General features: G+C 43.1%; 1 protein-coding gene across 28 annotated transcripts in view; it reads left to right on the forward strand.

Annotated features, from left to right (window-relative positions):
- TCF7L2 (transcription factor 7 like 2) overlaps nucleotides 1-21,287 on the forward strand; it is a 171,288-nt gene that overhangs the window by 48,849 nt on the left and 101,152 nt on the right. For 25 of the 28 annotated variants that reach the window (XM_015867298.1, XM_015867299.1, XM_015867309.1 and 22 more), the window contains exon 4: nucleotides 12,384-12,485. The exons of the other annotated variants lie outside the window; for them this stretch is intronic. In XM_015867298.1, coding sequence (XP_015722784.1) covers nucleotides 12,384-12,485 — 102 coding nt within the window. The remainder of the gene's footprint in view (nucleotides 1-12,383; nucleotides 12,486-21,287) is intronic. 28 annotated transcript variants of the gene reach the window in all.

Genomic DNA, 21,287 nt, shown 5'->3' on the forward strand with positions numbered 1-21,287 from the left:
AACGTGGCTGGCTCCTTTTGGAAAGCATCCTCAGGGTGAGCGTGCTCCTGCCAGATTGCTCCTGGGTAGGCCAAGGCTGGGGCTGGGTGTTACCTTGCTGAGGTCCTTCCTGTGCATCCCTGTCTGCTTCTCCTGCATGGGTTCACTGCACCCCAAGCTTTTCCCCTCCTGCAGTGTGAGGTTGGTGTGCAGTTTCTTGCAGTGCCAGCAAACACTGCCTTGTGCTGGCTTCAGGAGGCAACCTGCTGTGCATTTCCCTTTGGTCCTTTTGTTTTGTTTTTTTTTTTTGCTGGAGGAAGGGGCACTGTGCTGCCCTGGGCTCCTCTGAGCCCACACCCTTCCTCCCCCCCCCCCCACCCTGTGAGCTGCAAGTGCTGGAGGAGCTACAGCAGGATGTGTGCTGACTGGGGCACTGATGGTGAAACTATTCTGTGTTCAACTCTGAACACACCTGACTGACCATCCTAAGAGGAGATTCCATTCCCATTATGAAGTCAAATATTTTTCTTTTGTGCTTTCTGGCTCTTTTAACTGGAAACTGTTTTTCCAGTACCTGCTGAGTTCCTTTAATTTTTTTTTTTCTTTTTTTTCATATCTTGAGAGAGAGAACATAATATACATGAACAGACTTAAGAAACACTCAATGTTCCCAAACCACAGTCCTTTAAATAAATAAATACAAAAGCTGCCTCAAGGGCCAGCCAGTCTGTAATGCCTGTGCTATATTTAGCAAAAAGAGCAACATTTTTAGGCTGCTTCCAGATTTACACACTTGGGGCTACTCTGACTCCTTTGCTTTAACTTTGGGTCTGTGGCACAGCAGAATGATAAATGTGTGTGGTGTGAGGCTGTTGGTCTGCCTGTTTGTGCTGCCTTGGCTGAGGTGATGGTGCAGGATTGCTGCAGCCACGCTGCCCTCATCTCTCCAGCAAAGCCCATCCATAGACTGGGATCTGGGATGGGGGCAAAGTCCCTCTGGGCAGGGAGCTGCTGCACAGCGGCTGATGCCCTTCTCCCTTGTGCAGATCTGCTCACGCTCAGTGCTTCCACAACGTGTAATTATTTTTATTAGGTTTCTCTTTTTCCATTTGAGGGGGTGATGTAGGCTTACATAGGTTGTGCTTTTACTTATGCAGAAGAAAATGTGTTGTGTTTTTTTCTAATCTAGATAAGCAGGATAGTGCATGATTTGATTTGCTATTTAGCAGAGTAGATTTTCCCACCTCTTTTCCCCCCCAATTCATTAAAACTGAAATGTTTATTTTGTGTCAGTGCATTGTGCAGCTTGACTTTGGTTCTAGTTCCTTTAGCTCAGGGGATGGATATACCACTATGACTGTTTTGACTTGTTTTTCCTTTTAAATAAACAGAACGTATCTCTGGAACTCACAGTAGTGCACTTCATATCTTTGTCCCCAAAATATGCCAATTCAACTAAAGTTGCTTATGTTGAATGCATAACATACGGCTCCTTGAAAATTCAAAATTCCTTTCTGAAAGTATGCCACACAGCTACTTGAGTTGTGCAGGAACTGTACTTATTTCCATTGAGAGTCTTTTTAAATTGGAAAAAAAAAATAAAATAGAAATCTCCATTCTGCACCATATATCTTTAAAATCTTTTATATCTCCAGTAAGAAAGAAAAAGCAAAACATTTTGCTTGTTTTGAGGAAGAGTTTCTGTGGCTGATGAGTCAACTAAGAATATTTTAAAAATACTTCATTTAAATACCATAAATGCATATTGCATTGTTTTGGTAGTGCTGGAGGAAACCAGAAAATAAATACACTGGGTGGCTGCCCAGGAAGGAGAGGTGACAGCACAGCTTTACTGAATACTTCAGTTGTTTGTTTTTGCTTTGATCTCAAATGATTCATTTAGTCTTCTGCCTAAATATACTCTTCCTACCTAAACAGGAGCCAGCTTTGCCTCTAGCCAAGCCAGGTGTCTTTTCCGTGGGCAGGTGAACTGTAGGGAGGTGAAGAGGGTGACTGCTGTGGTGGTGTGTCCCATGTAAAGCAAGGGTCACGCTGTAGGGTGACAGTGTTTCTCCTAAGGCTAAGGGGATTTTTAACACCTTCCAGCCTTTTATGGTAAAGGAATTTGAGGTGAATAAGGGAAGGCGAAGGCATAGGAAGACATGCAGCTTGTGCTTAAAGGAGGACAGCACGAGCAGCTCTTGCTGGCCCTGAGAACAACTGCCCTTGAAGGAGCAAGCAGGGAAGTGTTACTGATGTGGGAAACAAGTGGTGCTGGGTGCTGGGAGGGAATGTGTATTTCCCAGCTCTCCAGGAGGGATCTGGAGAGAGCCATAATCCCGTGTTAGGAGTAATTTGTTACAGCAAACCGATACTTGAGTGGCAGGAGGATGCTGGCGGAGGCACAAGGCGGCTGCCTTCGGAGGAGTAGCTGGACTTGCAGGAGGTCAGCCTGACACAAATCCCACCCCAGCCCACTGCTTTTGTTTCTCAGCCAGCACAATTAGCTCAGGGGACTCTCGACTTGTTTATTTATTTTATTTTTATTTTTTTTACATCTTTCAAAGACATCCCCACACATCTTAGCTAAAGGATTGTGGCAAGGAATGTGCACCAGGATATGATGCAGAGGAAAGTTTTCCAGTCAGGGCCTTCTGAAAAACAAAACAAACCCAACAGCAACCTTCCCAGCTTCTCTGAAGAGGTCAGAATGTTGCTGGTTTCAGTTGTTATCTTCGGGACTTTTTCCTGAGGTTGACTATGGGTTACATTTTTGTGTTAACTTGTTGGGGTTGCTATTTAATTCAAAGGAGAAAAAAAAAAAAAAAAAAAAAAAAAAGGAGAGAGAAAAAAAATAGACAAAAGTTACCAACCTTGGGGAAAGAGAATTTTGCAAGTTCTTGGTTTTTGTGACAGTCTGAAACCCTTGGAGCCATGTATTCTGCAGTAACCCCTTGTTGCATTGAAGACCCAGTAGCATATAGAAACCACAAGAGATGCGACAGGAAATTTAGTATGAAATTTGCTGGGTTTACTAGAGAGTGGCTCCTGGCGGTTCACCCAGAATTGCTTCATCAACAGGAATTTTTGTGGTAGTGATTCAAGTCATGAGTTTCACTTACCCAACAGAGGGAGAAAATATTTCTCTTTCAGTGAAAACCCCATTGGGTGATGTTACTGTAACAAGCAACGAGCTTGGTTCTGTAGTACTTTTATTCCTGCATCCCATGGGAGCTGGCAAGCATTGTGTGCCACCTTTCCAGAGCATCCCATTTCTTGGTGTAGTGCCCTGTGGTGTTTGCAGGTACTGGGCAGAACCTGAGATAAGAACTTAGATCAAAGAGTGAACAAAACCCAACACAGACAGTCCTTTGCTGGTATCTTGAGATGTTCCCCCCTTGCAGGAGCCATGGTTCATAGGGTGCACAGGGTGCCTTCTCCAGCCTAGCCCTTGTCCATATCTGCTGACTTCTGATAGCCACCAGTGCTGAGCACTCTGCAAATGAAACCACTGCTTCTGAGGCTTCTGTGCTTAAATGTTTGCTTATAGAAAGGACATGACATTCTGTTTGTACTGAGCTTTGTGGCAGCAGAGCATGGTGCTGGTATACTGATGGCAACTTCCACCAATCTCTATCTTCTTTCTCATCCTCATTCATCTCTTTGTGCCATAAGAAACCACAGTAGACTTGGGACAAAAAGGGACACTTGGGAGAACAGACTGGATAACTGTCAGTTTCTAATGCTGGTAAGGAATAAGGACAGTAGGTAGCACTGAACCAAGAGGAAAGTGTTTAAAGATAGCCATCTATCTATCTGTCCTTTTTTATTTCATGCTCACAGATACCATTTTGCATCCTGATCTTACAGAAATGACTGTGGTGACTGGTGACAGTAGAGAAGCTTAATTAGGAAATGTGTATCTCCTGTTCCTGCCTGTGAGTGATGGGAAGGTGGGAAGGTGGAGGCCTGTTTTGGAGGGCTATTTTCATTCCATACACCACCTATCCTGTGCTATAGATATGCTCAGTGGAATAAGAGAGGGAAACAGGACAGGGCAGATTTGTTCTGCAATATTACAGCAGAACCAAGCTGCTTGACCGCCAAGCTATTTGGTGTTGATGCTTTTCCCTTTTCATTTCTCTCTCTACAGTAGAAACATAGATGGATGCAAAGCTTTAAACTGGTAGCCCCTCCTTTACTGATGGAGTTATAATCTTAACAGAGCTGGAAAGTTTTAAGGGAGACAAGGCTCCCCTGGAGCAGCCTTTCAGTTACAATGGAGGTAGTCCAGTGCCATGATCTTTCTTTAACATGCTGTCAGATATTTTTACTGTCTTTATTTAATGGGGAGGAAAGGAATTATATTTTATAGACCATAAAATAAATTCTTGGACTTCATGCAAACATTGGTTACCAATTGTTCTCTTGGTTACTGGGAGATTGCCAGGAGGAAAAATTAAACGTGGGTCTGCGCATCAAATTGTTCAGAGAGTCTTAGACTCTGATTTAGCTTTACTGATTCTAAACAAGATGTATCTACAGAAAGACTTAGAGATCTCATGACTTTCCTTTTCATTCTGTAATGGAAATTCAGTGCTCGAGTGGAACGAAGCAAGTCACAGAGAAAATCTGGGGAAAAAAAAAAGCACAGAAGCAGTGAAGTTGTGGGGATTGCTTGTTTGTTCATTTTCTGGGTTAAAAGTAAATAGGTAAAAAATGTGTTCCTGCTCCTTGACTGAAATTATGCATTTATTTGTGGCTGTCTTTTGAAGCAAGTGTTTGGTAGGCATCTGAAAAGTACTCAACCATCCTGCTGATTTGTGCAGTCAGGGCTGCAGAGGTTTTCAAATTAAATGTGGAGAAAAAGTAATGGTGCTTTCCCAAGCTCCACCCGTGATCAAGAAACATTGCCCTTGGTTGTTTTGCTGAGATACCATGTGAACTGCAGAAAGTAGTGCTGTCCTTTTGTGTCACATGAACATTCTTCCTCTTGTAAGTGTGTGTGGGGGGGGAAAGAATTAATTCCTGCAGTGGCTTATGCTTAGCTTCTTCATGCCCAATGTCAAAATCCTAAAGCTCCACTGGAGTCTACCAGCCTTGCATTCACTGGAGTCACAAACCAGATTTTCTTTGCTATTTCAGTGAAATCAAAGGCAATAATCCCTTTTTCCCATTTCATCATGAGCAAATAATTATCTGAATGTGCTTGAAATTTCTTAAGTGTTAATTTTAAGGATTCTTCAGAGGTCCTTCTAATTGCTCTATTTAGTGCTCTTCTGGAGCAGTCTCCTCTGCCCCTTCATTGTGTTCATCATTCATGTGGGTGCCCATCTCCTCCTTTGTGCCTGTTCTACCCAGGGTGGGTATGCTTTTTGCTCATCACCTCAGTCTTCTCTGTGGCTTTTGTGTGTGTCTGTCAGCCCCCTGTATTTCTGCTCTCCACTATCTCTCCTTTGAAATTATCATATTATTATGAGGTTTGTTAATTGCTATACGTTTCTGAAGCTTTCAGACTATAGTGGACTCTGCTTCTGTATGCCCTATGCATCACTTCAGCAATGCAACAAGGGCACAGACAAAAATATTAAAATAGGAAACTCAAGCCCCCCTTTTCAAGGACTCCTTGTTCATGACTAGAAAGGAAGGAGACAAGGTCACTGAAAGTAGATTTTAGTTAAAGCGAAAAGAAAAGAAACAAAAATGGAGTTTTTGTGGTAAAAGTGGAGATATGTGGTAAGGATTTCCATGTTTGGCAATCACACGCTTTCATTTGTTGAAGTAGAGGAACCTTTGGTGTGGGAAGGATTGGACTCATTGAAATAAGCTTTGTTACTGTTGTTACTCTTATTTTAAGCAGCTCCCTTGTGCCTCATCACAGTACATTACATATTCTGTAGAGGTTGAACATTGTGGGTGGCGTCTATTATTTTTCTTATGAAAAAATCCCAGACGTTGCAGATCTGCAAGAAGTAGGACACCCTTGTAAAGTTTCTGTGGCAGTCTCCTTCAGTTAATCATTTTCATAGAATCATAGGATGGGTTAGGTAGGAAGAGACCATACAGATCATCCAGTTCTAACCCCTTCCATGGACTGGGTTGCCAACCACCAGATCAGGGTCCAGAGCCCCATCCAACCTGGCCTTGCACATATCCAGGGGTAGGGCATCCACAGCTTCTCTGATTAGCCTGTTCCAGTGCCTTGACACCTTGTGAGTAAACAATTTCTTTCTAAAGTCTAATCTAAATCTCTTTTCTTTAAATTAAAAGCCATTCTCCCTTATTCTATTGCTATTAGACTGCGTAAAACGTCATTCCCCCCTGCTGCATATAAGCTCCCCTCAAGTACTGCAAGGCTGCAGTGAGGTTTCCCCAGAGCCTTCTCTTCTACAGGCCAAACAAACCCAAATCACTCGACCTTTCTTCATGGGAGAGGCTCTCCAGCCCTTTGATCATCTTTGTAGCCCAGCTCTGAACCCACTCCAACAGCTCCACACCCTTCTTGTGCTGGGGGCCCCAGGCCTGGACACAGTACTCCTGATGGGGCCTCACAGGGTAGAGTAGAGGAGAACGATCACCTCCCTCTCCCTGCTGGACACCCCTTGTTTGATGCAGCCCAAATCCTAGTAGCGTGTTTATTCTGGTGGTTTGTTTTATTCTTGTGTTGCACAAGCAAGGCGATAAGTAAATACAGGAATGAGGGATGGAGGTGGACTAAAGGATAAAGAAGCTGAGACGTCTTCTTTTGAATCCCATTTAAGTCCTTGTAGACTTTCTCTTCTGACTGTAGTGGGGATGCAGTAAACTCCAGACCTTCTGTTGTAGGCACCAAGATGAGCATCCTATTGCAACTACTTCTCTTATCTGCAGAGAGCAATAATGCTTTCATTAAGCTGTCTTTGCTGCCATTGCCTTCCCCATAAGCTTCAACCTTCTCCTCAGTATTTTAGTCTCCAGGATTGCCAGTGGATCTTTAGCAAATATTTGCCTAGCTGCCCCCTGCAAGAATTGCTAAGTATTGGATAAACTCCTGAGCTTCAAAGCTGATGTCTTGGCAGGTACTTCCAAGCAGTCCTGCAGCTCTGATGAAGAATTGACTAACAGCAGGATTAGGGTCAGGTATATGACCTGGTGTGGTGTGCTGAGATTCACGAAGGGCTCAGACTGGAGGTAGAGGTATGCGGTGATGCTTAGGAGATGGCCTGTAGCACTGTGTGGTTCCCACGTCCAGCAGCCCTGCTCCTGCTTGCTTTCAGTTCCTGGGAGCTAATAAGCACCAGCTGCAGGAAACCTGAGCTGTAAAGTGTTGTACAGCTTTCCCTCTTGTTTAAAAACTGTTTTGTTTTTGTTTTTAATTGTTTTTATGTATTTATCTGCTCTGAGCCATCACTTGTAGGGCAGTCCAGCGATGAAAACAATAGTGTGACAAGGGAGCAGCTCCAGGTCGGACACTGCTGCAGGAAACACCTGCAAGCTCTGTGCCATCCCTCTCACTGGGGCTGCACTGCTGTGAGCCCCAGAGCTGGGGGATGCCGGCCTTGAGTTATGAGTTTCCGGTGGACTCCTTCAGTCCGATAAGTGGATTTTGACTGCTTTTGACCAACTTTGTCTTGGAAAACATGTTTGTTTCCCCACTTCTTTGAATGGATTTTTCTTTTTCTTTGGGGATGGTGTGGGGGAAGGAGGATGGGTCACCTGCACAGCGCTGCTTCTGGTGCGTTTCTGCTTTGCAGGACCTTCTGGTTGCAGATGGGAGGTGAGGATGTGCTGCTCATAGAAGGGAAGGATTGGGGTGGTTTTTTTCCCCTTCTACAAAAAAATTCTGGGCTGTTCAAATCATTTGCCTTTTCCCTTGTGCTGACAATTTAACAGCCCTTTTAAAAGCTTTGGTTTCTCTCAAGTACGCTCACCCCATACGTGTTTTAATTTTTGTGCAGAGGCCTGGAGCTTAACAATTATTTTGCTTAAGCTCTCTGAGACTTGCCATAAAATCTTTTTTTTTCTTTTTAAATGCACACATGCTAATGGTCCCCATCAGATCACATTGTTAAGCAGGAATAAAATACGCCAAGATGACATTACTTTAAAAAATGTGAAAAGCATGCCAACGGAGCCTATTCCAACTGTTTTCCTCTGAAATAATTTGCACAGATTTGTTAGAGTTAACTTGTTGAAAAGCCCGATGTTTGTGCAGGCAGTTCATGACTTCCAGACTGAGCCCAGGATGGGAGAGGAGCAAGCGCGTGTCCGGCACTTACAGGAGAGCAGGGCAGTGGGAACTTCCCCCTCCTCCCCTTCCCCCTTGGTGCAGGAATGCAAGCCCAGTGTCAGAGGCTGGGAAAGTCAGCCTTGAATTTTTGTGGACTCCTTGCAAATCAGAGGAACTGTCTGGCTCAAATCTACATTTAGGGCTGAGAGAATAGGATTTCCTGCTATTTAGTTGCTTGAGGAAGGAAAGGATTTACCTCTCTACTGTAATAGTGCCTGATTTTTTTTTTTTTCCTTCTCTTTAGTAAGAATATTGTAGTGCAGTGAAGCAGTAGTAAACCTGCAAAAGCCATCATGCCTCCCTCCCCTTCCCTGTGCTGCACGTGGGAACTGTGACATGGCTCCCCCCATCCCATGCAGCACGGAGGGGCCGGGGCTGGCATCCGCCTCCTCGTGAAAGAGAGAGTTGTGGAGGGCAGCCGCGGTGCAGCTTGGCCGGGCCCGTGCTCTGCCCACCATCTGGATTCGGTTAGCTCGCTCAGCAGTAGGGCTGAGTCTCATTTCCTCCAACCAGTAATGTTATATAGGCAGTGATCCTGTTCTGCCCTAACATAATTGAAAATTATGTGTATTGTAGACTCGCAGCGCTGAAATGTAGACTCGTAAAAATCTGTGGCTCAGGTAGCCTGTGGAGATTGAATTTGGCACACAATGAAGCTTTTATGTAAAATAAGAATTATAAGCCACCACATCAATATTGTGTTACAGGCATGACAATTCTTGGATGAGGAACCTTGAGTTAGGCTCGTCACCTTAAACAATGCTATTATTTTGTACTTTATCAACGGGGCTGGCATTGCAGAGCCAACAGGCCAGGCCATGTTGTGACCATCCTGCTGCTGAAGCTGTAGGTCTGTCCACTTGAGGCTGCTGGCCCTGTCTGCATGGTGGAGAGGCCACGTCCCCACGGTAAGGCCTGGCTGCTCGGTGGAGTTGTACAAGCTGCTTCTCTGATCCTCATACCCTCATTCATGGAAATGGAAGTTTTTGTGTTGGTGCGAAATGGGGCCTTGTGGGTTGGGGCTGCTCCTGCTGGGCACTAAGAGTGCTCACAAACAGTGAGTCCCAGAGGATTGGCCTTAGCTGCGTTTGAGCCATTGCTGGAAGATTTTTGTACTTGCTTTGGCAGGGATGGTTAACAGACTTTACTGAGAGTCTAAACTGTAAGAGTTTACAGCACAGAAAAGCAAAGCAATGGGCAGCTCTTCCTGAAGCTTTCTTTTTTAAAGTGCCTCTCTTGGCTCATGCAAGATGGAGGTAGAACAGGAATGATCATGCTGTCTTGCCCTGTTTTTCCATATGGGAACTTAGTGCTGAACCTGAAGTCTTTATAACCCCTACAGTAGTTGCTGGCAAGATAGGCTCTGATGTGAGCTAGCTCCTACTGCCCTGTCAATGTTTCTTTCAGTGCTGCCCTTGGGCAGACTCAGAGAAGCCCACATGTTTCTTGACCTGTCTTTTAGGATAGTCAGTGACCGGAGCTTTTTCATGAGTTATCAGGTTTGTGGCATTCCAGAGCTGTTTGTGACCATCAAATTGTCATGGAAACATGTGATTGCTTTATTTAGCTGGGCAGTGGCTCACTGGCCATGATCTGTAAGCTGGCTGTTTCTTGTAAGGGCTTTAGCTGTGCTAGAAGTAACTTCTCACTCTCCTAAACAGTCATGTGTCAGGAGGCAGACATCCTTTGAGGACATCTGCCTCAGAAGAAGAAACAAATGCAGTCACTCAAATGACATCCCAGTGCCTTTTACCAGTGTTTTGTACTTCACTCCCTGGCTGAAGAGACAGGGAAAGCCACCAGACATTGTGACCCACTACCTGAAGGGAGGTTGTTGTGAGCTGGGGGTTGGCCTCTTCTCTCGTGTAACTGGTGATAGGTCTAGAGGGAATGGCTTCAAGCTGCACCTGGAGAGATTTAGTCTGGAGATTAGGAAATACTGCTTCTCTGAAAGAGTGATCAGGCAGTGGAATGGGCTGCCCAGAGAGGTGGTGGAGTCTCTGACCCTGGAGGTGTTCAAGGAAGGTCTGGATAATATTGTGTTGAGGTACATGGTGTAGTGAGAACTATTGGTGATGTGTAGATGGTTGGACAAGATGATGTAGGTCTTTTCCAACCTTGGTGGTTCTGTGATTCTGTGATAGCTGCTATGGAGTTTTTGTTCCTTCCTGGAAATATTTGCATGCCTCTTTACATGGTGGTGTTGGGATCACTGAATGTGTAAGACAACTGACAGACTCCAAAAAATCTATCAGTGACTTGTTTACTAGTGCTTTTCACAAGTCTGAAATGTATTAAATCCACCCTGAAGTTAAGAAGCTCTCAGTCATCTTAGGTACGGGATTTGTTTCTGTGTGCTTGGGTTACTCATTTAAGCATTTCTTTGAAATCACAAATGTAATCTCAACTTTTTAATTTACGTCATGTTTACCTATATGGAAGAGCAGAGATTTGATACAAGTGATCAAGTATCTGGAGGCTTACAATCAAGTGGGTATGAGTTATAAATGTTGCTTATGGTAGACTAGTTCTGGTTTGTTTAGGTTTTATTTCTTGTTTTCAAGAACTGCTGAAACATTCTGGTCCACACTGCACAAATCCCAAATGTGAAGACTAATAAAAAACAAGACTTCTTGGAACTTGAGGAACTCGTATGGGGCACAAATCCAGAAGATGGCTTTGTTTATTTGCATTCCAGTAGCTCAGAAATCTCAGACCCGCCAAGCGATGGGAAATGGGAATGCATCCTCCTGCTTTTGGTCACCTCAGAGCCTATGGTCTTGCAGCAAACTGGCCTTGCATGCTAGCAAATGTTTTGCATACATGAGCAAATGTGATAGTGATGTGCTGAAAGCATGGAACCAGATCTCCTTCCTTCCTTCAAGGAGATTTAAATACAGCTTCCGTTGTTAGTTGGAGTGGCAGGGGCTGCTTGTGCGTGATTCTACTTTAAGATTACTTATGGGGGAAAAAAAAAAGTGATGGGTAAACATAACTATTTCTTTAGATATTTTCTAGGAATAGATCTGTTAGGTCAATCAGAGTCCAGTGCTAAACAGGATCTTCTGTAGTGGTTAGATCGATGCACACAGCTGCTTTTCTGACTTCTGGGAGGGGGCTGAAGTATGTGGCAGTAAGCAATTTTTCTGGCATAATATAGGGCTTTTAGAGGTTGCATATTAACCATTGACGCAGTGCAGCACCACACAGAGAGTAAAAATGAGGCAGAAATTAGATTTAGTTTTTGTTGATATTTGATGTGAGGGTCTGTTTTGTTTTGTTTTGTGTTTCTATTTTTCTTTCCTTTTCTGAATTGTCACCCCCTTATACTGTAGATCAACTTCATATTCAGACCAGCATCTGTGACTTAAATATGTTCCAGCTATCTGTGAGTGTCTGGCCAGAGCAACTGAGTATGAACGCACCAGGCTATATTCTGTCTTGGACATCATCAACTGGAGAGATTATTGAGTTTGGCCATGTAATTGAATAAGTTACACTATTCAAGTCCCTTAAGAGTTGTCTCCTGGTGATGATGAACAAGAAGAAAACAACCCATGGTGACTTCCAGAGCCAGTGGAAAGGAGAAAAGATAGATGCTAAAAGACAGCACGGATGTGAACTCAGCATTGCTTTTTGGGCAGACCTCTGCCTTCAGGGTGAAGTTAGAGTTGTTGACACGCTGCATTTACTGAAAGAAGGCCAACAGATGATCCTTTAAATACTGAGTTTGTATTCTTAGCTACTGATAGGGGTCATCTGTCTCCTGAGACTAATAATCTACCTTCCCCTTCCTTGTACCATCTTCTCTGTGGTTGTGACATTTTGCTTGTGGGTGGCTTTTCCAGATTTGCTGCGATTAATAAAAGTAATGTAATATTGTCTCTGCAGTCTGTGTATTTTCTTATTCCTGAACTGTGATGAAGGGATTGTTAGATGTGTTTTTTTTTCTCCACAAACATGTAAATTCGTATGTAATTTTTGTTTCAGTTCCTTGCATACGTTTTAGTTTATATTTTTTTTGCCCATGTTACCTAAGATTTGCTATTTTTTTCTTTCTTTCTTTTTGTTTTTTTGTTTTGCCTTTCTTTTCTGAACTCATTTTTCTTTTCCCATTTTTGTTTCCTCCATCCAGTATCTGCAGATGAAATGGCCACTGCTTGATGTTCAGGCAGGGAGCCTTCAGAGTAGACAAGCCCTCAAGGATGCTAGGTCTCCATCTCCAGCACACATTGTTGTAAGTAAACACAGAAGATGTTCTTTATTTGTTTTCTGTTTTTTTCTTAAAGGCATTTGACCTTAATCGCATTGATTGTCATCACTTTTCTTTTGCACAAATGGAAAGATAAATACTTGAAAAGAAACAGGAACTCCAAAAAGCCCACGGTAAAAAGAGGGAATATATATTTTGTTGCTGGGCTGTTCACTAAATTATCATTTATGATACTTAGCTCTGTGCTTATTAGGAGAGCATAGAGTTGAAAATGCTTTAAGATTACGCTCTGTGGAATGATTTAGTGGCAATGAATTGTGATCCAATTGGTTTGTACATGATTATGTTGAACTGGAATGAACGAAGAGATACTTTTGGAAAGCATTCCCCCAGAAAAAAGAACAAAAATGGTTCCTTGTTCTACAGTCTCTTATTTTATTAACACCTTGGTTAAATTTTCTTGCTTCTGTTCAAAAGAATGTTGAATTTGAAATATTCAATACAAATTTGCATGAGAAAAGTACTGGGATTTCATTTTATTTTCTGAAACAGTATACACACATAGGTTCAAAAAGATTCTCTTTATATGGTTCTCTGTCAGAGGGGCAGTATGCATTTCCTGTCCTCATTTATGGCCATTTTCAGCACAATCTACTGTTAAGGAGCCATTTAGCTCTGAGGGTTCATCTGGAGAATATACCTCTGGCAAAATGGCATGTAGTGGATTAGAATATTTCTTCTGCATTACTTTATCATTGAATTTTGTGTTTTTTAAAAAACTTTTATGATGAATGGATGACAAGGTTAATCCCAAGAGACAGTGCTTGTTCTTTCTCTTCTGTTATGAAGTCTGAAGTGGAGATAGTTGATAGGCTGTACGTGTATGTGTTCTGTTACATATTTTAAATCATAGTAAAAGCTTTTCAAGGGTTTCTTATTTCATTGTTGTTTATAACTTGAGAAGTGTCAGCCCTTTGTTATGAATGCCTTAGTTTCTTTCTTTTTTTTTTTTCCTTTTTTTTTTTTTTTTCCTTAAATTAAAAAAGAAAGGAGAAAGAAAAGGTTCCATACCTTCTAGAATTCATAGCTTCTAAAATAGGTGTCAGAATGGACTGGCCAGTATGGCAAAGTGATGTGTACTGTCCAGTACTTGCTTAGTTGAAACACTGGTTGCTTTCATTTTTTAGAATGAGGTTGTTTTTCCTTCTTGTGCACTTGGGCTGTTACTGAAGGAAGGAGTGGGAGAAGAGATGTTTGGTTGCTTATTCAGAATGGGGCAGCCATCAAAACCTGTTATCGTCTTCTCCCTGATAAGAAACGCACCAGAATAACTTCCTTCTTTTGGTGTTTTTCTAAATGCTGTGCCCAAGAACTGGCTCCTCTTGGCTCTGGAACTGGGTTTGCAGCTCAGGCTTACCATTAATTAATTACCATTAACCATCATACCACCATTACTGGTGGTATGGGCTTGCAGGAGGACTTGTGAGGCAGTGGGAAGTTTCCCTGGCTGTCGGCAGGCTGAGGGTGGGCTGAGTTTGGGTGGCAGAGCTGTGCATCACCTGCACATTTGAGTGTCTGCTGTCCCTCAAGCTTGCCTTTGAAAATCAAAGCAGCTTGTGGTGTTGGGCCTGGCTAGGGTCCCTGCTCACAGCATCACTACTACCAGTCCCCTTAGCCCCTCCATTGGGAATGGATGAGAAGAAGATGAGCTGACAACACACATGCACTAAAAAGGGTGCTGCCAGTACAAAAATCAATATAATTTTGGAAAATAAAGAAAAACCTGTTTCCCGGAAGGCTGAGGTTGATCTGCTGTGTATTTTGACCATTTATGGGGTTCTTATGGGTCTCTTTAAAAGCTGTTTCACTCTGCTATTCAATAAAAAGCATATTTACCATAGCAACCACTTAGGCTGTGAGGAACATATACTACCTCCGAGATGGAGGCCACCTTCCAAAAGAGCCACAGCTGGCATTTGTAATGTGATCTTTTGTGCTACTTACAATATTGGAGGAGAGAAGAGGAGGTGGGGGAGCAGTGGGTTTTGAGGTGTGGGCAGTGCAGATTCTGCAAGGTTTCATGTTTATTTCTAACAGAAAGCTGTTTTGCCTTGCTCTGTTAAAATAAATAAGTAAAGGCAGCTTCTTTTTTCACTCTTTTTCCTGGCATCCACCCCAGGTCTCATCCATTCTGTGGAGTAAAATTGTGTTGTTTCATTTTTCTCTTTCTTTATTTTAGTTTAAAAAAAAAAAAAAAAAAAATTAGAATGGGCTGGGTAATGGCATTCAGGGAAGCAGCTGTGATGGAGAGCAGATGAAGCAGCACTAGATGCCAGTTGTCCAGGGATGTGTAAGGTTTCTCTGGTGTCCCCGCTCATCACTGCCACATGTACCCACGTGGGATGTGGCCACTCTTGCACCGGCCTTTGCACCTCTGTACCTTCTTCTACCTATCTGAGAATGTTGCATGGAACGATAAGGGGTATTTCATGGACGAGCTTCTATTTCTGCATGTCTGTAAAGCATAACCTATAGGGCCAGAAATGGGCTCTCCACCCACGCTGCTGTGTCTTGTCTGCCCGCCAAGTTTATATGTGCCAGTTTTATTTCCTGAGTTCAGTTGTGCTGCCCCGAACATCTACAGGAAAATGCTAACACCTGCAAATCATTTCTTATCTTTACCATATCTCAAATCAGGATGGAGGCTAATCTTTATAGCCGCATTACAAAGAGAGGGAAGGAAAGCGTGTGAGTTTTTTCTTTCTTTTTTCTTTTACCTCTCTCTCTCTTTTTTTTTTTATTTAACATTCTTGCTTTCCAGTGCTTGTCTCTGATTAACACGGGCTCTTTGTCAAGGCCTCAGCCTTTATGCCCAGCTTCTCTGAAACTCCCCTTGGCTTCAGTGCGAGTTTTTAGCTTAATGACTCAGGTCTGCAGAACATGGCCATCTATAATGTCTTAAGTAAAGTCTATACTATTTGTCAGCCCTGCTCCTTTCAGATTTGGTTAAGAACATTAAGACTACAAAAATGGAAGCAAAAGACCAGCATGAATAATTTGGCTGGATTGCCCCCAGTGCTGAGGGCTGGGTTAATACTGCTTTTCATGGTGCTTGAGAGAGTCTCCAAGGCCCATAATGAGAAACAGAATATTAAACTGAAATTATGTTCAGCATGTCTTGAGGAAGGTACAGCATGAGGCTCCATTTAAGACCAATACATTTATTTGCATTTAGGTGCTTCACTCATCCTGGAAGACTCTTGCATCTTGCTTTGGCACAGTCATGCTGCTTATCTGTGTGCAAAGGTGAAAGAAAACTGGGGAAAAAATTGTTTTAATAGTACACTATTAAGCTTACTAGGTCAAAATTTTGAATTCAGCCTGTGGATAGTGCAGTGATGAGGCTGTGACTTTGAAAGGATTTTATGGCTATTTTCTTCCCTTCCTCCCTCCCCCCCCCGATTTTGGAAAAATGTTTTTGGGTATAAAACAGGACTCGGTTGGGTGGCTTGCAAGTTCTTCTAGACAAATAGGTTGGTTGCCCTGAAATCCCACATTCAACATAGACCTAACCTGCTTCTCTCACCTAAGACAGCATGGCAATAAGGGTGCAGGCTGGGTACTCCAGCAGTGGGATTCTCACCTGAAAACTCTGGGGTACAGTGCAGATAGGCATGCGAAAGTGAGGTGTATCCATATTAGCATCTCTAAAATCTGCCTTCTGCAGAAAGCAAGATCCTTCAGAACCATTTTTATCTGCGTATGTTTTTCTCCTTACAGTTGTAGGAGTGCATGTTGTTATTCCTTGTTCTCTGCAAAGTAAATATTCTGACTAAGCTGTACCCTGGTTTGGGCAGGAGGATGGGTGAAGGCTGTTCCCTGGGTCCTGCTTCCTGCTGCCTTGGCTACACAAAGACTTGCTTTTAGCTTTCTTTGTAGCAGGCAAAAACAGTCTGAACCCAAAATGGTGGTGGTTTGGTATAGTATATTTCTTACAAATCAGTTAAAGGTTTAAAAAATTCCTGCATTTTCTTCTGCAGGGAGGCCTTTTGAAGTAAATCTAAATGTTACCTTGGGGGAGGACTTCTTGTACTGTTTGGCCTGGGTTTTCTAATATATAATGAACACAGCCATAAAGTAGACTGAATCCCCAAGAACAAAGAATCACTGTGCAGTAGTATATCTTTTTTTTTTTTTTTTTGCTTAAGGAGGTGAAAATGTGTTTTCAAAACATAATATGACAAGCAAAACTTAAGGCAAAACCATCTCAGAAATGTACTCTCTGTTCTCAACATCTTCGACACGTGTGGAGAGCGTGTCTGTGGCTGCTGGGCATTTGGGGGGATCAGGAGTTGTTTCCCAGAGCATTTACAGTCGAAGCAGCCGAGTTTGCTCTCCTTTTCTCCTAATTTCTTCCAATCTCTTGTGGTTTGCACTTATGTATTCAGCGAAGAAAAGAGAAATACATACAAAATCATAAGGTTTATCTAAATTTTAGAGTTCACCTACTGTCCCATCAAATGGACCAGGGCAGAAGTGGGGTGCATCTACGCACATGTGCAGTCCTCTATGTGTAGAGCCAAGACATGTAATCAACTCATGGTGCCCGAAGAGAGGGCTTTTGCAAGCTCTTTGCTTTGTTTGTCTTTAATATTTTGTTGTAGAGAGGCTGTTCTTCCTTTGCAGTAATCTCTTGAGATGTTCTCACATGTCAGGCCACATGTGCCCATGGTGGGACACCCTCCTCTGCAAAGAACTGTAGAGTGATCCCCTGAGCACACAGCTTGTGTTGGGAGCTGCAGGAATGTGGAGGTGTGGGGGTAGGAGTAGTGAGTGTTTCATGTCAGTGCTTTGTGTCAAGAGGGTGTTTGTGTTGTAGTGGCAGCCCAGCAGCCCCTGATGGCAGGTTGATCACGCCTTAGTGCTAGGACCCAATACACAGGTCTTGCAGACTCACACTGCAGAAATACTCATGCAGGATTAATTGGAAAGCTTCTTTAGTGACTCTGCTTTTTAAATGCTCTATACTTTATTTGGCTAATTGCTCTGGCAGTTGCAAAGTAAACAAGATGTTTCATTAATGCATGCCCAAAAGTGTGCAAACATCTTGCTCCGGATTTTCAGAGCTGCATGGAATTCAGCCACGGAACAAATTAAGCTTGCTGAGTATTTTGTGGGTAGATCTTTTACTTCTAAAGCCTTTTGATTTTATTTTGTTTTGTTTTTTGTTGGGAAGGATTGTGTTTTAAAATGTGTTCAGACCCGAGTGTTTGGGGCTAAGTATAGAATTCATCTACCAGCAGCCTAATAAAATTATTTTGGACAGGTTCCTATAAAGCACACATTATATTCAGTACCCACTAAGTATGAATGGGAAATCCAGTGTTTGGTTTGAATAGAGCAGAGAAGAAATGTGGGCTCCTAAAAAGTTACTGAATAATTTGATAAATTTGCAGAGGAATTCAGACTTCTGGGGACCGTTTGTGGCATTACCTTTACTCTGTCCATTCTCTATTAGTGGTGGTTGGATGCTGAAGCTATCTCTCTGTTTTAATGCTGAGACTCTGGAAATATGCACATTTGTACCTCTTGCTGTGAAGGAAGGGGGGATTTAATGCTTCTGCAAACATCAGTCAGTGCTTGAAGTACCTTCAGAAGACACCTTGGGGCTGGATCAGCATCTGGGACAAATTGTCGCACTTACTTGTAGTCAAGAGCTCTGTGAGCAGCTCTGGGAACTCTGAAGTGTTTGGATGCTGGGATATTTCAGCTGTGAATAAGTGCTGTAAAACATATAGTACTGCCAACCCCAATTGTTCTAGGATCATGAGTCAGGCCTCAAAGGATCATGAAGATTGGTGGATGGTTTTTTTTTGTGTGTTTTCTTTTTCTTCTTCTTCTTTTTTGGGTGTTTGTTTGTTTTCTGTTTCTTAAATAATACATTTTGTATTCTCTTTATTTGTTCTCTGGTTCCTGAGCCTGCAGGGTATACTCCACTCACATTCTCAAACTTTTCTCTGCAGCAGTTCAGGGGCTTGCTGTGTGCTGTAAGTGCAGGCTGAGGTTCTTCCCTAAACACTTGACTTCAAGGCTACTGTGCTTTATGGAAAAATAGCAAGTAGTGCTGGACAGGCTGTAAAATCCTAGGAGCTGGCAACCCTCAGCATTGCTCTTAGAGAAGGCAGCTGGGTATGTGTGTTGGCATGCGCTGTGGAGCGTCCGTTTCTTGTGGGTTATGTGGCTGGGCTTGGAGAACCTGGTGTGGGGTGTTTGCAGGGCCCTGGCTGATGGGTGGAGATATGTGAACACTTGCTCATCAGAAGGCTTAAGTAAAATGTAGTGATGCTGTCTTCAGCTTGGCTGGAAGTGCATCTGTTGCAGGCTACACTCTTGTATCTCCTGCTTGTAAAATACCTGATATTCCCTGAGTGTGATGCAAATATGAGTTCCTAAAACTTGTAGCCTTTTCTGGGTGGATAGTTTGAGGTATGGCAGAACTCAGAGAGCCACATTTTAAGGTAGAAACTCTACATTTGGAAGGCTCTAGGAGAGAGTTTTAGCTCAGAGGAGCCTAGGCTGTCACCTGAAATGGATTCAGCCACAGTGTGCATTCTGCCAGAGCATGTGTGTTGGATTAACCTGCAGGGACTTGTGTGGGCTTAAAATGAGGCACCCAGTGTCCCACAGTGGGGCTGCTGTGCTGAGTCCAGGGCCTATGTGAGGGTCACAGTATCCTGGACATGCTGGTTGCATCAATGAGGATGTGTGCTGAGGCTGGTGGGGCTCTGGGCCCCACAGAGTCTATGCATAACTGGATTGTGGGTGGGAGCTGAGGAAAGCAGGGACTAAATAAACTAAATAATGGATCAGGAGCCAGAGTCCCTGCTGGCTGGAGCACCAGCAACAATCTCATCATGAGTAGGAGGCCTAACAGGTGCCATCATTTTTGCCCAAATTGCTTCATTCCCAGTGTAGCTTTGGGCTAGAGGAAAAGCCCAAATACTGGATGGAAGTAACTGTCTCCAAAAAGCTATTGCTCATTATCTCTCCATGCAGCCACTCTCATTCAGCAGTAAGAGGCCCTTTGTGCTGTTTAGCTTAATCCGCTTTGGAAACGGATTAAGCTAAACCACACAAAGAAACTCTTAGTTCTGAATGAGAGTGTCCACACCGAGAGATAATTCGAAATAGTTGTTCTGAGTTTTTTTTTAATTCACACTCAAGCCCTTGAACAAAAACTTCCCCATGCAGACTAACCCACTTGAGCAGAAACCTCCTATTTTCTGTCTAAACAAGATCTGTGTGCTGTGTCCAGGTGCTGTAATAAAGAAAACAGCACATACTTCTCTTAAAAAAGAGAGGAAGGAAGCTGGCATTGCTGGGCTCAGGACTGTTTGTTGGCCAAGTTGCTCAAATCCAGGGTTGTTTCTCTTCTCAGTGGGATGGGAGGGTTGGAATTGGATTATGCATCAGACGTTTCATTTGATAGACTGACTGTGCACAGCTGTGCTCTCTCCTGCAGAAGGACCCAGAGTTGCTTAGTAAAGAGAAGGAAGGCTGCATTCTCTGTCCTGTGCAGAGTTGCTGGGAGGTGTCAGATCCATCCTGGAGAGCCACTGGAGAGTTAGAGGTGTTGCACATGAGTAGAAATGATACCCTCCTAAAACAGCTTAATCTCTCTCCCAAACAATGTCAGTGCCTAATTTCACAAAGCTAAGCTAGAAATTTTTGTCTATCAGACTTCGCTTTTGAAACTGTAGCTGGTTGAAGCCAGCATTGTGGTTCCAAGGGAGCTTGCATTGAACGTATTCTTGTACCTGACAGACTGGTAAGCAAAACCAGCCAGCAGATCATGAGCAAAATCCCCTGAGCCAAGGAATGAGTGTTCACATATCCATTTCACTACAGCAGCTAGGAGGACGAGGTAACTTTCCTGAGATGATTTTGAGACACTGATGGCTTCTGCAAATCTGCAATTTTGTAAACATACAAAAACAAAACAACCCCAAATGTGACCTGACAGGAAAACAAAACAAAACAAAAACAAACTACCAAAAAAAAACCAAAAACCCACCAAAACAACAAACAAGCAAAGGAACCAACCCTGAGGTAGTTTTTTCAAACTTAGACCTAAAATCAAACATGTATCAGACATTAGAGGACAGTTTCTTTTTGTGCTCTCTGTGTGCTAGGAAGACCCTGCATGCCCATGAATGCTTATGTCAGATGCACTTTATTTTTTTCTCTCTCAGAACTGGGAAGTCTGGGGGAGCTGAACCAGCCCTTCCTGTACCCCAGGCCACAGTAGCTCTGCAGTCAGGCTGCCTTGTGTAGGAGAGAGATATAGAAGATGTGTGATAGTCTAGTATGGAAGCCTGGAGATGCATGGTTTGAGCAGATGTATACTTGCATATGAGAAGCAGGGTGCCTTCTGACTTGCCTCTGGTATGGAAGAAAGAAACAATGAAATCCTAACCATCTACCTTGCTCTTGGTGCACATTAAGGACTTGATTGTGTCCCTAGGCCTTGCTGTACTGACCAGTAGGAATATGTTGGTCTGTGCTAGTTTCCAAGGAGAGCTGAGTGGCTCTCTGACATGCATTTTTCCTGTTGGCAAGATTCAAAGACTTCTCAACTACTATTACTGTGGAAACTAGCTTCCCCTTCCCCTTCCTTTTCACTTTTTAGGCGTTGATTCAAGAAATCATTACACGTCCATCCATGTTCAGGACAACAGGGTTTGATGAAAGTATTTTCTTATATAGTGATGCTTTTCTAAGTTACAGCAGTGGAAATGAACATTTTCATGTAGTAAAACTCTCTTC

Source organism: Coturnix japonica, chromosome 6 (assembly GCF_001577835.2).
Source record: "Coturnix japonica isolate 7356 chromosome 6, Coturnix japonica 2.1, whole genome shotgun sequence".
Classification (NCBI taxonomy): domain Eukaryota; kingdom Metazoa; phylum Chordata; class Aves; order Galliformes; family Phasianidae; genus Coturnix; species Coturnix japonica.